This window comes from Podarcis pityusensis (genome assembly GCF_964106645.2).
Source record: "Podarcis pityusensis genome assembly, chromosome: 14".
Taxonomy (NCBI): domain Eukaryota; kingdom Metazoa; phylum Chordata; class Lepidosauria; order Squamata; family Lacertidae; genus Podarcis; species Podarcis pityusensis.
In genome coordinates, this window is record NC_138039.1 from 38,911,927 (window position 1) to 38,928,098 (window position 16,172).

The window sequence follows — 16,172 nt, forward strand, 5'->3', positions numbered from 1 at the left end:
AAAGGAAGGAAGTTCAATCTGCAGCATCTCCAAGCAGGGCTGAGAGACATGCCCAGTCCGATTTCCTGGAGAGTTGCTGCCACACTGTAGACAAGACTGAGCTAGATGGACCGATGCTCTGACTCAACATAAGGCAGTTTCCTATGTTCCCATGCCTCTGCCCAAAGATTCGACTGGTCATTTCAGTTGTTAGGGTATGAAAGTGCTGTATGGCTGCATTTTTATCTATGTATTTATTTTGTGAAAATGTGTACCCCACTTTTCCGTCTCAACATCCAAAGGTTTACCACCCCAAGAAGGACAGTCATCTAAATACCAACCCAAAGTTTTAAAAGGAAAGCAGTTGCAATATAGACCACAAGAAGAAGAAGACAGGGGGAAAAACATGTAGGAAAACACTGCAAGTTGCTGTACAGTGGTACCTCGCAAGACGAATGCCTCGCAAGACGAAAAACTCGCTAGACGGAAGGGTTTTTTGTTTTTTGAGCTGCTTCGCAAGACGATTTTCCCTATGGGCTTGCTTCACAAGACGGAAACGTCTTGCAAGTTTGTTTCCTTTTTCTTAACACCGTTAATACAGTTGCAACTTGACTTCGAGGAGCAACTCATAGAACGCGGTGTGGTAGCCTTTTTTGAGGTTTTTAAAGACTTTGGTGATTTTTGAAGCTTTTCCAAAACTTTCCCGACACCGTGCTTCGTAAGACGAAAAAAATCGCAAGACGACAAAACTCGCGGAACGAATTAATTTCGTCTGGCGAGGCACCACTGTACCAACCCAAAGTTTTAAAAGGAAAGCAGTTGCAATATAGACCACAAGAAGAAGAAGACAGGGGGAAAAACATGTAGGAAAACACTGCAAGTTGCTGTATCCTGCTTATAATGGGCTTGAACCATGCTTGAACACAAGGAATTACAGCAGCAGGATAAGCACACACCTGGAGAACATAAGAAGAGCCTCCTAGATCAGGAGCATGTCCCATCTAGTTCAGCGTCCTGTTTTCGCAGTGGCCAACCAAATGCCCATGGGAAACCCACAAAACATCCACGCACCCCCCACAGCTTTCTAAACATCCACATTTGGCAGAATTGGTTTAAGAAAGGGGTCCATGCCTCGGAAGGCAGGAAAGATCAACCTTCCTGGTGTAATTTTGCTGGTGAGTAGACAGGGAGGGAAAGCTAGTAGAATCAGGCACAGAACAGTTAGGAATAGGTTAGCCGTATTTTTTTAGAGAGAGAGAGAGTTTGTTGGGAGTTTGCGTCTTGGTGCTATTTTTGGAGACGGTTCTGTTCAGTCTCCAGGGTTCCTGCTAGGAGGGTTCTGAAGGAATCTAGTGAAGGTTGCCATGATGCTTAAAGACCTGGATGTTTGCCAGGTCTGAAGCAGTCCACCCTCTGCCCAGCTACTGTGTTTTGTGGCCTGGATTCTTAGACTTGCAAGAAAAAAACAACCCCATCTTACTGTGGTTCTTATTATTTCAGTTCCCTGTTAAGTGCTCTTGAGTAGGGCTGGGACATATCTGGTTTTCAACATCGTGATATATCACCAGCTAAATATAACGATGTCTCGGTATATCATGGTATATATCTGCAGCAGTGGAGGGCCTTAAAATTTAAGGAAGTAGTAGATTGAATTTTATTTTATTTTTAAACAGCTTCTATATAATACATTTAATATATTTCCCACTTATTTACGCGTAGTTTAAACGATTTAAAATGTAAGGAAGTAGTCAATTGAATTATTTATTTATTTTTAAAACAGCTTCTATATAATATATTTAATATATTTTCAGCTTATTTATGAGTAGTTTAAAATGTAAGGAAGTAGTAGACTGAATTATTTTTATTTTTTTAAACAGCTTCTATATAATATATTTAATATATTTTCAACTTACTTACGAGTAGTTTAAGCGATTTACTAGTCAAGTTGCATCTGCTTCCCCACTCAGTGGTCTAAGTGGAATCTGTGCATGTATAAGCCCTGCTGACTTCAACTAAACTTACTTTTATTTTCCTGGGAGTAAGCTTCATTGAACTTAGTAGGGCTTGCTTGTGAGTAGCCACGCATTTGCTTGCACTGCTTACTGAAAAACTCTCCCCATCATTCTCACGTAATACCCAACCTCCCATTTCAGCATATGGCAGCCAGCTAAATCTTCTCCCCTCCATTCCCCCCCCCCACAGAAGGGCCCCCCCAAAAGCCAGTCAATCATCCCACCAATTTCTCCCTTTTTATCAAAGGGAGGGAGGGAGGGCAATCAAGCAAAAAGATAGTCTCCTTTAATTATTATTATTATTATTATTATTATCCCTTCATTTTTAATATGGAGGAAAGCTAATTAGGGGAAACCAACAACATAAACACCACCAGAAACTAAAAATTCTCCCCCTCTTTTTTTCCACTGGTAGGGGTGATTGTGAGGGAAGAAAGAAGAGCTTTTCAGTTCTTTGTTTATATTCTTTGTTTACTTTGCCATATCTGTTCAGCTGAGCTACCCCCTGAGAAGCTGCTTAGTCTCCACCTGGTATATTGTCTTGTTGAAACACTTATCACAATGCTATTTCAACACTCAAGGATATGGCAATTTATTCCACAGCCCTACTCTTGAGGATGCCTCGAAAGATAGGCATAGTGATTCCCCTGGGCGTGAGGCTAGCTCAGGCGCCAGGATTCGAACCTGGAGCTACCAGCTGCAACTCTTAACATGCTGGTGGCTACACCAGAGTGCCTGCCTTCTTCGTGGAGAGTAATTTGTTTTATAGGGCACCACTATCTGCATGGATCCGATCGTTGTTCAAATGATATAATAAACTTTGTCATAAATATATTCAGTTTGGAATGAGGCTTGGAGAGGTGAATAATGATCTGTTGAGATTTAGAGAGCCACTTATATGCAGCTACTCAGCCTAGCACAGGTTGCTGTATGCAGAGAGGAGAACAGGATCTCCAAATAGGAATCAATATGGTTAACATCACCCAGCAACCCTCCACACCAGGCATGGGCAAACTCGGCCCTCCAGATGTTTTGGGACTACAACTCCCATCATCCCTGACCACTAGTCCTGTTAGCTAGGGATGATGGGAGTTGTAGTCCCAAAACATCTGGAGGGCCGAGTTGGCCTATGCCTGTTCCACGCAGACACGCAAACAACTCACCACAGTCATCTGAAGGCAACCAACTTCTCAATGCCAATGAAAATGAATACATGAACAGAAAGAGAACCTACCCACGTGACACTGACACAAAAACACTATGTAAAAGAATGGGTTCAAATCCTGCTCCCAACAATAAAGCTGATTGGATAACTTTGGAGCAGTCAGCAGCATCTCTGAGCCTTACCCACCTCACAGGATTAGCTGAGATGAAGAAACTGGGAAGATGATGCAAAGAATGTACACCCATCTGAAGTTTTGGAGGAAGGGCCGTTCATAAATCCAATTATTGGGTGGTCCACTGCCCAAAGTGCAGCCCTTACTCTCATCCCCCTTGAAAAAACTGCAGGCTTTTCAACGGTCTTAAAAAGCAGAAAGCAATGAACTAGTTCAGGCTTCTTCAGCCTGGCCCTCCAGATGTTTTGAGACTACAATTCCCATCATCCCTGACCACTGGTCCTGCTAGCTAGGGATCATGGGAGTTGTAGGCCAAAAACATCTGGAGGGCCAAGGTTGAGGAAGCCTGAAGTAGTTGCAGCAGCTATGCCTTAGGTGATGGCAGATGGGTAAATAAAGGTTTTAGCCCTAAGAGGTTCAGTGACAGGAATAGAGAGGCTTTTTTTTACTATTACTTGCCTCCTCTGGTTTTTTTCCTGGTGATTTTCAAATGCACCACTTTTCCACCTGTTGAAATTGGCCTTGTTTTCTTTTCCTTTTTTGCTGATTCCTCTTTCTTATAGAGAGATGCATATATATATATATATATATATATATATATATATATATATGAAAGCAGAATAATCCCATCTTCTTAAAGAGTGTTATATCTTCCCTGTCCTTCTAAACTGAAGGAGCGAAAGAGAAAATGTGCACATCAGCATTCTTAACGGACAGGAACACACTTGAAGAAGCCCTGTGTGTTTCAGATGCAGAAAGTAACAGTGCCATTCATACAGGTTTAGGCCTAATGTGGGATATCAGGTGCAGTTTGCAGTGCTACGTTGCAAAAAATAAAAGTACCGTTTGGCCAGAAAAGGAAACACAACAATTAAGACAGAAGAAATGGGAAATGGCTGAAGGAATGAGTACATTTTGCTCTGAAAAGAAGAATCCTTTTTCAGTGCAGGGAAAATTCAAGAGGTGTGGTCAGCCTAACATTTAGCATTCCCTCCCTTTGTATGAAGATGGTCCGGCAGTTTATGATTGCGCAAAGGAACTCTGGTTTAACGTAGCTTTGTTTGGGTCCTAAGAATTCCAGGCTGCCCCTTCATAGAGATATCGAAGAGAGGAGCAAATTGATGGAATCATAGAATCGTAAAGTTGGAAGGGACCACGAGAATCATCTAGTCCAACCCCCTACAATGCAGGAATATTTTGCCCAGCATGGGGCTTGAACCCACGAACCTGAGATTAAGAGTCTCACGCTCCATGGTCAGCACTGTGCCAAGGAAACCCTTAAAGGTAAAGGGACCCATGACCATTAGGTCCAGTTGTGGCCGACTCTGGGGTTGCGGCGCTCATCTCGCTTTATTGGCTGAGGGAGCCGGCGTACAGCTTCCAGGTCATGTGGCCAGCATGACTAAGCAGCACACGGAAACGCCGTTTACCTTCCCGCCGGAGCAGTACCTATTTATCTACTTGCACTTTGACGTGCTTTCGAAATGCTAGGTTGGCAGGAGCAGGGACCGAGCAACGGGAGCTCACCCCGTCACGGGGATTCAAACCGCCAGCCTTCTGATCGGCAAGTCCTAGGCTCTGTGGTTTAACCCACAGCGCCACCTGCATCCCAAAGAGACCCTTAGGATAATCTTATTTAACCTTTTGGCAGCCTGCATAGACTCTCTGATGCAATTCCCTTCCTCCTCCTTTTCCTTGATTTTATTTTTCTGCCGCTCTGGGGTTGGGGGAACTGGTGTTCCTCCAGAAGTTGTTGAACTACAACTCCCATCATCCCTGGCCGTTGGCTCTGGTGGCTGAGGCTCATGGGGGGTTGGAGTCTGTAGTTTGTTAAGAGTAGCGAGAGATGTTAGGAGACCCACCTTCCCAGAGCTACAATTCCTGGGGAGGTTTGATAATCAATCCCTCATCCTGGGGAACTCCGGGAATAGTAGCTCTCTCAGGGCGATAGGGCTGTAATAACTCTCAGCACCCTTAAACTATACTTCAAAGGAGTCTTGGGGGGGGGGACTGTTAAGTTGTGGGTGAACATATCAGACGACACAGTGATTCTTCAGACAGCTCTTGTTTATTCACAGGCCAGAACAGAACTGGGCTGAAGGGTTCAGCCAACCTGCTTATATAGAGCTCCACTACAACGCAACAGTAACAACTTTCTAAAACTATCCAATCACTGAATGCCACTTTCAATTCCTTATTTGCATATGTGGACCTGAGTGAAAACTATCTACAGTATCCCCCTGCTGGCCCAGGGTGAGAACTTCAGGACATAACAGAAACCATCGCTGTTTAAAGTGGCATGATGCTCCTTTAAATATAAAATGCAGATGGGGCCTTACACTACATTCCGGAACCCACCTTGAACGCCTTCCTTGTTCTCTTATAATGGCAATGGCGCCCACCTGAGAGGTGCCGGAATCGAGTTCCATTGAGTTCCGGCTGGGGAGGGGGGAAGCCCTGGACATGACTAACTTAGGTGGATTAATTTCACGAGGTCTACTCTAAGTATAGCCAAAGTAGGATGCCACTCCCTGTACATATCAATATGGGGGAAGACATTGTTTGCATTTGTATACAGTGGTACCTTGGTTCTCATACTTAATCCGTTCTGGGAGTCTGTTTGACTCCCGAAACAGTTCGAAAACCAAGGCTCGGCTTCCGATTGGCTGCAGGACTTCCTGCACTCAATCGGAAGCCGCGTCGGACGTTAGGCTTCCGAAAAACGTTCACAAACCAGAGCACTCACTTCCAGGTTTGCGGCGTTTGGGAGCCAATTTGTTTGGGAGCCAAGCCGTTTGAGTACCAAGGTACCACTGTACTTTGGCCTTTCAAACAGCAGCAAGGAGGAGCTGAATTCTGACCCTACTGAGGACACAAGGGGGATGGAGCATCTCCCTGCCCCCCTCCCCAAAAAACCCCACTCGGGTTCCTTTCTTCTCCAGCAATGAGGGAGACTGCTGAACAGCTGTGATCTGTTTCTGAAAAGCTTTCTGTATCTGTTTAGGCAGACCTGATGGAAATGGCCGCACGCTCTGCTGCCAGCATGGATCTTGTATTCATGCACAGTGGGCAGGAGGAGCGAAAGGAGTCGATTTTGCTGCTTCAGACCAAACCTGCACTCTGGTTGTGGGTGGTGATTATTATAGCCGGCACTTCAGAATTTGCATTATTTCCCTCAGTGGAATGGGGACCGCCTCTCCTGTCGATTTGACTAACAGAGGCTGCTGCTCTCATCTGCCTTTTGTTCCGTAGCGCCAAGCATTGAGGGGGTTTCTTTCTTTCGACACCCCCCCCCTCGCTATAGGGTCTCCGCCAACACTGCGAGAAGCAGCCAATCATGCTCAGGGAAGGGGTTCGCCATAACAAAAGCTTTGGGGAGTGAACAGGGCTAGTCTGAGGGGTGGAAGGAGGGAGGTTTCTGCAATCATGGCTGCTGTCCTCCTCACTGTTCTCTGAGTGGGAAAATAGCAGCAGCTTTCCTCTGGCGCTGAGGTGATCCAGCTAGCGAAATGGCAGGGAGTTGTCGTGGCCGATGGGGACTGTGCGTGTGTTACAGCACATTCTTGTGTGTGGGTGTTTTGGGGGCGTTGTCGTCCCCCCCCCCCAATTTTTAGCCGTATGGCTCTCTCAGGGAGAAAACAGACCGTAAGCATTCAAAGGCGGCATGTAGAGCCTTTTCAGACGTTCCCTCACAAAATTAATGATCATGTCTCACTGGTCCTGCGGTTGTGTCTCTGATGGCTCAGCTCCCCACACCCCAATTTTTATATTGGGGGGCACAGCCATAGAGGGGATCCAGCTCTCAGCATTTAGGCTCCCCCCCCCCCGTAGTTAACAACCCTGCCTGACCAAGCCCACCTCACAGGGTTACTGTGTCTTGAGTTCCCTGGAGAAAGGGACAAATACGAATGTGAGCAATATTTTTAAGCACAGATTTTTGGCTTGTACATAATTGCCCACCTCTTTCCAATAAGGTGACCAGACAGGAAATTGTTGTTTTTGATTTGAAAAAGATGGGTGCCTTTTTTTTTTTCTTGAAGGCCACCAATTGGCTAAAATGAACGTGCAAAAGAAAAAATCATAAAGAAGGGGATTTTAAGGACAGGGATGTAGAATTTGTGGGTGACCTTTGCTTGCCATGCCCAAAATTGTGGTCTCCATCTTCCTGCTCATCCTTCCCCCCCCCCTTCATAGAATTTTGGAGTTCTGGGGGGCCTTTCAAGGCATCTAGTCCACCTCCTTTAGAATAAAGGAATCTTGGAACAATATCAACCTTGACAGATTTTGCTTGTTCCCAATTTCCACAACATAGGAAGCTGTAGTTAACTAATAGCAGAAGTGAAAGTCTCAGAACTCTGTGCAGGAGAGGATGGAAGAACGTGTGATCCCAAGAGAGAGCTCACTCCCGTTGCACAAAACTATGATTTATTGCAGCATCCACATGCAGTCACTGCATTTGAGCCTTGGAGCTCTTGTTTGCAAAAAGATATACCCCTAGATATTTATAGATGGCCACTTGATCAATTTTCTGACTCTGGTAATGCTGTCTTATCTTAAATAAAACTGACCATTCATACTCAATTTATGCTGGACAGGGTTTTGTCCTAGTACAGGGATGTCCAACAGGTCGGTCGTGATCTACTGGTCCATCCCTGCGAGGTTTTGGTTGATCGCGGTCGACCGCTGTCCCCCTTCCGGCCCCGGCCCCTCGCCCCACCCCGCCCTCCGTTGTTGGAGAACGGAAGCCGGAGTTTACAAACTGTTTTTGTTTTTGTTTGTTTTTCCCCCAGCGATCCTTTGGTGAGATTCTCTTTGACCCACAAAGAATGTAAAAACATTGTGCCCCCCCAAAAGCTAAGCAACTTATGCCTCCTGAACCCCCTAAAAACGGGGCTACTCCCCTCCTTAAAAAAGCTCAACAACTTTGACCTGAGCCCCCCAAAAACGGGGGTAGATTACTGCCAGTTTTTAATTCCACAAGTAGATTGCATTCTCTTGGAAGTTGGCCACCCCTGTCCTTGTACATTCCCACAGTCAGTTTCTCATGCGAGCAAATATTTGCAGATGTTCACATTTCCCCCTGAAATGAAAGCGGGGGTTCTACCAAGTGCCAGTCACATCGATGTGTGTTTGTACACAGCTACCCCATTTTAAGAACATGAGAAGAACCTGCTGGATCAGACCAATGTCCCATCCAGTCCAATTTCTGGTTCTCACAGTGGCCACCAGATGCCTATAGGAAGTCCACAAGCAGGACGTGAGCTCCACAGGACTCTCCCCTTTTGCTCTCTTCCCTATACAGGGCCGCTTTCAGATGCCTTTTAAAGGTTGTCTAGTTACCGTATTTTCCCGTGTATTAGACAGTTTTTTTAATATAAAAAAGAAATGCTAAAAATTGGGGGTCGTCTTATACACAGAGGGGGGACGGTCAATTGGTGGCAGCCGTGAGCAGCAGATTGTCAGCGGTGATTGGGCGGTTGATTGGTGGCCACGGTAGCAAGGCCTGCTGACGATTGGCTGCTGCTTTTGACGATTTCTTTCTTCTGCGAGGCGTGCGATTGGCAGTGGCGGTCCTGCGGGTGAGCGATTGGCAACAATCCCCCCCCAAAAAAGCTCAACAGCTTTGTGCAATCCTTCCCAAATAAGCTCAACAACTCAGGGCAATCTCCCTCCATTTCCTTAATTTGGGGGGGTCTCCAAAAATAGGGGTCGTCTTATACACGGGGGCGTGTTATATATGGAAAAATATGGTACTTACCTCCTTGGCTCAGGGGATCACATAACACATGGGTAGGCAAACTAAGGCCCAGGGGCCGGATCTGGCCCAATCGCCTTCTCAATCCGGCCCGCAGACGGTCCGGGAATCAGTGTGTTTTTACATGAGTAGAATGTATCCTTTTATTTAAAATGCATCTCTGGGTTATTTGTGGGGCCTGCCTGGTGTTTTTTACATGACTAGAATGTGTCCTTTTATTTAAAATGCATCTCTAGGTTATTTGTGGGGCCTGCCTGGTGTTTTTACATGAGTAGAATGTGTGCTTTTATTTAAAATGCATCTCTAGGTTATTTGTGAGGCATAGGAATTCGTTCATTTCCCCCCCCCCCCCGAAAATATAGTCCGGCCCTCCACAAAGTCTGAGGGACAGTGGACCGGTCCACGGCTGAAAAGGTTTGCTGACCCCTGACATAACTCCATACTCTGATGAAAATAGGGACTTCCTCAGGAAAAGCGGGACATTCAGGGAGCAAATCAGAAACCAGGACAGCTTCTGGAAATCCAGGACTGTCCCTGGAAAATAGGGACACTTGGAGGGTCTGAACTGGCTCATGTACCAGCCATATGCATGTTTAGGAATCCCTGAGCTGGCCAGCTGCATTGTCCATTATGCTGTGTTCTTTGAAATTTGCAGGCAGTCCTCCCTTACTGTCCGACTCATTGGACATTTGGTAATGAGCCCACATCTGTTTCTTTCCAACAGATTGACGAACTCCCCGAGGGAGCCGTGAAGCCTCCCGCAAATAAGTACCCCATCTTCTTTTTCGGGACTCATGAAACGTAAGTGAACAAATGTACACGCTTTTAAAAATATGCTTTTAAACCATTTGAGCCTAGTGCTTCTCTTTAAGGAATGAGCTTGCTTTGAAATTGGTAGGAGACTGAAGTTTTCTGCATTCGCTTGTACAGTGGTGCCTCGCCAGACGAAATTAATTCGTTCCGCGAGTTTTGTCGTCTTGCGATTTTTTCCGTCTTGCGAAGCACAGTGTCGGGAAAGTTTTGGAAAAGCTTCAAAAATCACCAAAGTCTTTTAAAACCTCAAAAAAGGCTACCACACCGCGTTCTATGAGTTGCTCCTCGAAGTCAAGTCGCAACTATATTAACGGTGTTAAGAAAAAGGAAACAAACTTGCAAGACGTTTCCGTCTTGCGAAGCAAGCCTAGGGAAAATCATCTTGTGAAGCAGCTCAAAAAACAAAAAACCCTTTCGTCTAGCGAGTTTTTTGTCTTGCGAGGCATTCGTCTTGCGAGGTACCACTGTATAGAGATCTCAGAGCTTGCTTTGTGGGGGAAACCCTTTGGGAGCAAGAGCTGGCCGGAGCCGTACTGATATCATTTGCTATCTGTTGGCAGACCACAATAAAACCATTACAAAAACAGGTTGCCACCTTTGCAGCTCAAAAAGATGGCCGTAATGCTCTAAAGATGTCTGCTGCGGCCTGCAGAGAGGACCATCCGCAATAGTATTTTGATGCTGTTGTTAATCTTGGTTTGTACTGATAATTATTCCTGCTGTGTGTGTGTGTGTGTGTGTGTGTGTGTGTGTGTGTGTGTATTGTTAGCTTTATTATGAGTGCTGTGTTTTGCCCCGCTCCCCTAGTGTTTGTTCAAGCAGGCTTTGAGATTTGCTACCAGTTTGTGACTGTAGGTGATTCCCTTACATTTGTTATCCCGAATCATATTTTAGAAACGAGCTAAAAATACACGTCTTGATCTCGTTTGTTTGTGGGGCCACCATCCTGCGTACCAGGGAAGGAAATTTCTGCAATGGGTTGTATTTTGCTCCCCACTAAGCAACCACAGGGCAAGCTCAAAGGTCTTTCAGAATTTCAAGGAAATCTGCAATGTTTATGTGGCTAAAAGATTTTATCAATGCTACCCCAATATGGACAGGCAGCAAATTGCAGGCAGCTGGAAGTGGCAATTTGTAGTTTCACCACAGGAGGGCAGGTTCACCTAACATTTAACTGCAATAGCACTGCAGAGTGTCCTAATCATAGAGTTAGGAAGCAGTGCAGAGTTAACATACACCCACTGGTATTGTTTGGGATCTCCATCCATTTCCGTTAGGGTGATAAGAGTACAATGTGTCAGCATGTGTAATATGTTTCAGGTTTGCAGTAACATTGACATATCGTGTGTGTGTGTGTGTGTGTGTGTGTGTGTGTGTGTGTGTGTGTAAAATTACATTTTCTGTTTTACCATTTAGAATACTCATTTAAACATCCTTAAAATATAAATGACTTCCCTTCTTCTCTTTCCATGGTTCATTTTGCATATCATAAATCTGCATATTTTACATACTCAACCATTCAGTGTTCCATTACTGCATCCATCAAAACTTATTTACACTGTTGAATATGTCTTAATGTTGCCAACTGTTTAGGGAATTTCTTAATGTTTGATCTTTTATTGTGTTTTTAATATCCTGTTGGATACATTTTCAACTGTACACAATTTCCTCCTATATATTCAATAAACATTTTCCAATCAGCTCTAAACGTATGTTTATGACACATCTACATTGAGGGACAAGTAACCTTAGACACATGAGCAGTCTTGTTGCAATACAGTGATGAGTGGACAGCAAAACAAGTGAACATTCAAACTGTTGCAATAGCCTAAGACCTCAACTCAGCCCACATCACTGTACATGATTTGTGAACCACTGACGCATAAGCACCATGAGAATTATCTTGAACATCAGCAGAACATCTATAGTAGCAAGAACTATCCTTAATATTGTACTAAGCTCATGGGGAAACCCAGCCAGATGGGCAGGGTAGAAACAATAAATTATTATTATTATTATTATTATTATTATTATTAATGTTCTGTCTCACAGTACCCCTGTTATTTGGGGTTATTCTGTGCTGGGGTACATGAGAGGTTGACCACATGGGAAGTTGGCGCAAGCCGTCCTCTCAGCTACAGGGCCAAACTGGGCAAGGCACCATTGACATTCTTAGCAGTGACATGAGTGGGGTTTTTTTTTAAGTAAGTAGCAGGGATGGGGAGTACGAGCTGGATCAGGACCCTGGCAAGGGGGTGGGGAGGTCATTGGAGGAAAAGCTTCCATTCACATGCTGTCTCAAATGTACACACCTCAGCTAACCTACGAAGTGAATGTGGGTTACGTTTTCAAATTGGATGAAAGATGGTTTGAGGGACAGTGCATCAAACAGCAACATTTCTCAAGAAACTACAGGATATGTAAGGATTGTGACTCTTGCCATGTTTGAAGCACCACCAGTGGGAACACACTGGAGCCAGAGTAAATAATAATGTTGCACATAGCCATTAGTGTTATGCCTGAGCATAACAGGGTTGTTTGTCTCTAGACCACGATCTGAAGCCAAGGTTTCTTCTTGGCTTACCAACACATACACAATACATAAATACTATAATCAACTCTGAGATTTTCAGACGTTGAGAGGGATAAAACTGAAGTCTGAAATAAGTGCCTAGATAATTTACTTAATCGTGGCTGATGGCCAGCATTCTGTCCAAATGTAACCACTGGGACTGGAACCAGGAAGCAAGATTGTAAAGCAAAATAAAAAGTAGGAAGAGCGAACCAACATTGTAAAGTGCCCTTATTCAGATTAGTCATGCTTAAACGCTATTGATATTAATGAGGCTGTGGTTAGGCTCTTTTGAGACATCAGGTCAAGCCATGGTTAAGGAAACTGCATGGTATGTTGTATGAATTGACAAACCCATATTTTCTCCTTGGTTACAAAACCAGAATCAGCACTTTAACATGAGGCTCGCAAACCATGTTGTTGTTGTTTAGTCGTTTAGTCGTGTCCGACTCTTCGTGACCCCGTAGACCAGAGCACGCCAAGCACTCCTGTCTTCCACTGCCTCCCGCAGTTTGGTCAAACTCATGCTGGTAGCTTCAAAGACACTATCCAACCATCTCATCCTCTGTCATCCCCTTCTCCTTGTGCCCTCCATCTTTCCCAACATCAGGGTCTTTTCCAGGGAGTCTTCTCTTCTCATGAGATGGCCAAAGTATTGGAGCCTCAGCTTCAGGATCTGTCCTTCCAGTGAACACTCAGGGCTGATTTCCTGAAGAATGGATAGGTTTGATCTTCTTGCAGTCCATGGGACTCTCAAGAGTCTCCTCCAGCACCATAATTCAAAAGCATCAATTCTTCGGCGATCAGCCTTCTTTATGGTCCAGCTCTCACTTCCATACATAGTTAGTCTGCGCTAACTATGGTTTGTTGTGATGCCTGAATTGACAAACCATAGCAACAGTTGCTGTTCCTCCTCCAGAGGCTGCAGCATCTGAAGACTACATTGCTGAGCAGACAGAAAACGGAAAACAGGCATGCAGCTCCAAACTATGTTTTGTCTGACCGCAAGCCATGGTTTGGTATTGTGATGTCTGAACAAAGCCACAATCAAGACTAACTAGTTCCATTTTTCATGGGACCAATTTCTCCGAACAATGACTATCATATTACTGTACCTAATATAGCATATGAAACTACCATTTGACTGTCGTTTTCATTAAACCGCAGTGCATTTCTGGGGCCTAAAGATCTCTTCCCATACAAAGAATATAAAGACAAGTTTGGGAAATCGAACAAACGAAAAGGATTTAATGAAGGCCTGTGGGAAATCGAAAACAACCCCGGTGTCAAGTTTACTGGCTACCAGGTAAGAATGGTTTCTTTTCTCTTTTAGCTTTTCTCAGCTAAGCCTCTCCCAGGGCACACTTACCAAAGTACAGACAATTTTGGGCCTCAGAGGTGTCTAGAGTTAGCAGAAAGCATCTTACAACAACAATGCCAGGGGCATTGAGTTATAATATACCAAATCCATCATGATAATAAGACCAGGTCTTATTGAGAATCATCATGTTTTCTGTTTGGGGTTTAGAACTAGCAGTGTTGGCTCCAATTTGTTTATTTGTTTGTAAAGGCTGTACTTTCCTTTCTCCCTCTCTCTGGGCCCAGTCTGAGGAAAGACAAATTAGAAATACAATAAATATTAAAAATGCCTCAAACCCATGGGAGAGGGGGCAAACCACAGGATGTGATAGTGAGCAGAGATCTCAAGTTCTGGAGAAGCGGAGCTTTCATTTCTGAATTATTTTTTTTTAAGGAAGAACAAGTGTCTGGCCCCTGTGGTTGCGAAGCTATGCCAGGAAGTGTGGGGGCAATTCCTGCTGAAATCTCAGATACCATAGAAGTGTGAAAAGAAGATTGCAAATGGTTGGGGGCCCTTCTGGGTCCTTCTCATTGTCTTTCATCCCTCTGCCTGTCAGGTCTAGTAAAAAGAGGTTAAATTTTGGAGCAGCAACAACAAAATGTCAGCGGCAGCTTCCACACTGCTTGGTTTAGTGACTTGTTACATGACACCTGTACAATGCCATTAGCAAAATAGCCAGTCCTTCACATTTTCCCTGTTCATAACTCAGAAAATATTTCATTTTTCTTTTCCTTTTCCCCCTTTCCCCTTTCTAATGGTACTTTTAAAAAATTCCCCTGGTGCAGATAAACATCCCATTGCTATTAGTGTCAGATTATGGCCTACATAGATTGGTCAGCCATTTTCTAGATTGTGATCTAGCCACTGTCTCCTCTGTAATCTCTCTCTTCTCTCTAGGAACCAACTCTATCACTTTAACCTTCCATTTCCCCAAAACAGCACCACCTTTTTATCTGCTTTAAATACATAGAGGTTTTGCTATCTGAACACATGCGTTCTCAGGAAATCATTTGTTAGGTGAGCGTTTGCATAGCGAGGTGCCAATTTCCATTGATTCCTATGGAAACATTTCTAATGCGTTCCCAACCATGAAAATTTGACTCCCAAATGAAGAAGAAAAAAACCCAGGGAAATCCACTACAACTTTGCAAAAGACAAGGAAGGAAGGAATGCCCCCTTATTCATCCGATCTCTCCAACCAGAGTTTCTGGCAAAACGGCTGCCGTGGACCAGAAAAACACAAACAAATAATAAGGCTGCTTATTTGTACTACACATAGGTCCAGCTGTTTGGTTATCTGAATCTGTGGTGTGTATAGCAAAATTTGGGTACTAATTCATCACGTTCAAATGAGTGAATTTTCATAGAACAAGCGTTTGGATAGCGGGACCCGCATGTGTTAGCACTGAGTACGTGCCGCTCTGTTTAGAAGTAGGCAATCTGTACAGTAGGCCTGTTTCACATCTGGGTAGAATGGTAGAAAGTGCCCAATATCTCTAAATCAGTTTCTGCCTCATATGGGATGTTACAAAAGCCTAAACAAGCTGCAACGATTTGTCTCATTCCAAAGGCAATTCAGCAACAAAGTTCATCAGAAACTGAGGGGGAAGGAGGGAATACGGCAGACGCCAGCAGCGAGGAGGAAGGTGACCGGGTAGAAGAGGACGGAAAAGGCAAAAGAAAGAACGAAAAAGCGGGTTCAAAACGGAAAAAATCCTACACTTCGAAGGTAATTCATGAGGTTTCCTCTTGTTGCTGTTGCCCATAAGCAGTGCTTTCTTTTTTTCAGTAGTATGGAATAATGACATTTCTAATAATAATAGTAATAGTAATAATAGTGGTAATAATAATAATAATGATAATAATAATAATAATAATAATAATATAATGCTATGTCACATTCCTGTTATGTATTCAGTGGTCTGTGTTTGCCTGAGCTTGAGTCTGGACTAAGGATTCTGAGCCCCTGTGTCCTGATTCGATACATGACATCCAATCACAGAACATTTGAGGATTTGAGCCTCTGCCATTGGCCCTTACACTCTGAGTCATGATTCGCAGCTTGGACGTTTAGACAGCCAATCACGTTGGGAGTGGCCCAGGCCTTCATAAATGTATATAAGCAGTTGCTTTGCCCCTGTTGTCCAGCTCTGTTAGTACAATAAACGTTCTTACTGTTATCACTGTGTCTTACCTCATGGGAACCCACTTCAATTCCCATCTTAACAGGAGGACTTCCAGGTGCTTACTACAATAACCCCTCATCTTATGTGGGTTTGGTTTCAAGGGTTCAACTTACATACACAAAACTTGCATATACCCACCCCTTGGAGCTGCTCTATGG

At 44.2% G+C, this 16,172-nt stretch overlaps 2 protein-coding genes across 3 annotated transcripts in view; both read left to right on the forward strand.

Annotated features, from left to right (window-relative positions):
* Positions 1-16,172, forward strand: part of BNC1 (basonuclin zinc finger protein 1) — a 309,802-nt gene that overhangs the window by 87,988 nt on the left and 205,642 nt on the right. The window lies entirely within an intron of this gene.
* The window catches only part of HDGFL3 (HDGF like 3), a 51,473-nt gene that overhangs the window by 29,647 nt on the left and 5,654 nt on the right, over positions 1-16,172 (forward strand). The window contains exons 2-4 of the mRNA XM_080980590.1: positions 9,808-9,884; positions 13,636-13,774; positions 15,399-15,557. Of these exons, the coding sequence (XP_080836716.1) occupies positions 9,808-9,884; positions 13,636-13,774; positions 15,399-15,557 (375 nt within the window). The remainder of the gene's footprint in view (positions 1-9,807; positions 9,885-13,635; positions 13,775-15,398; positions 15,558-16,172) is intronic.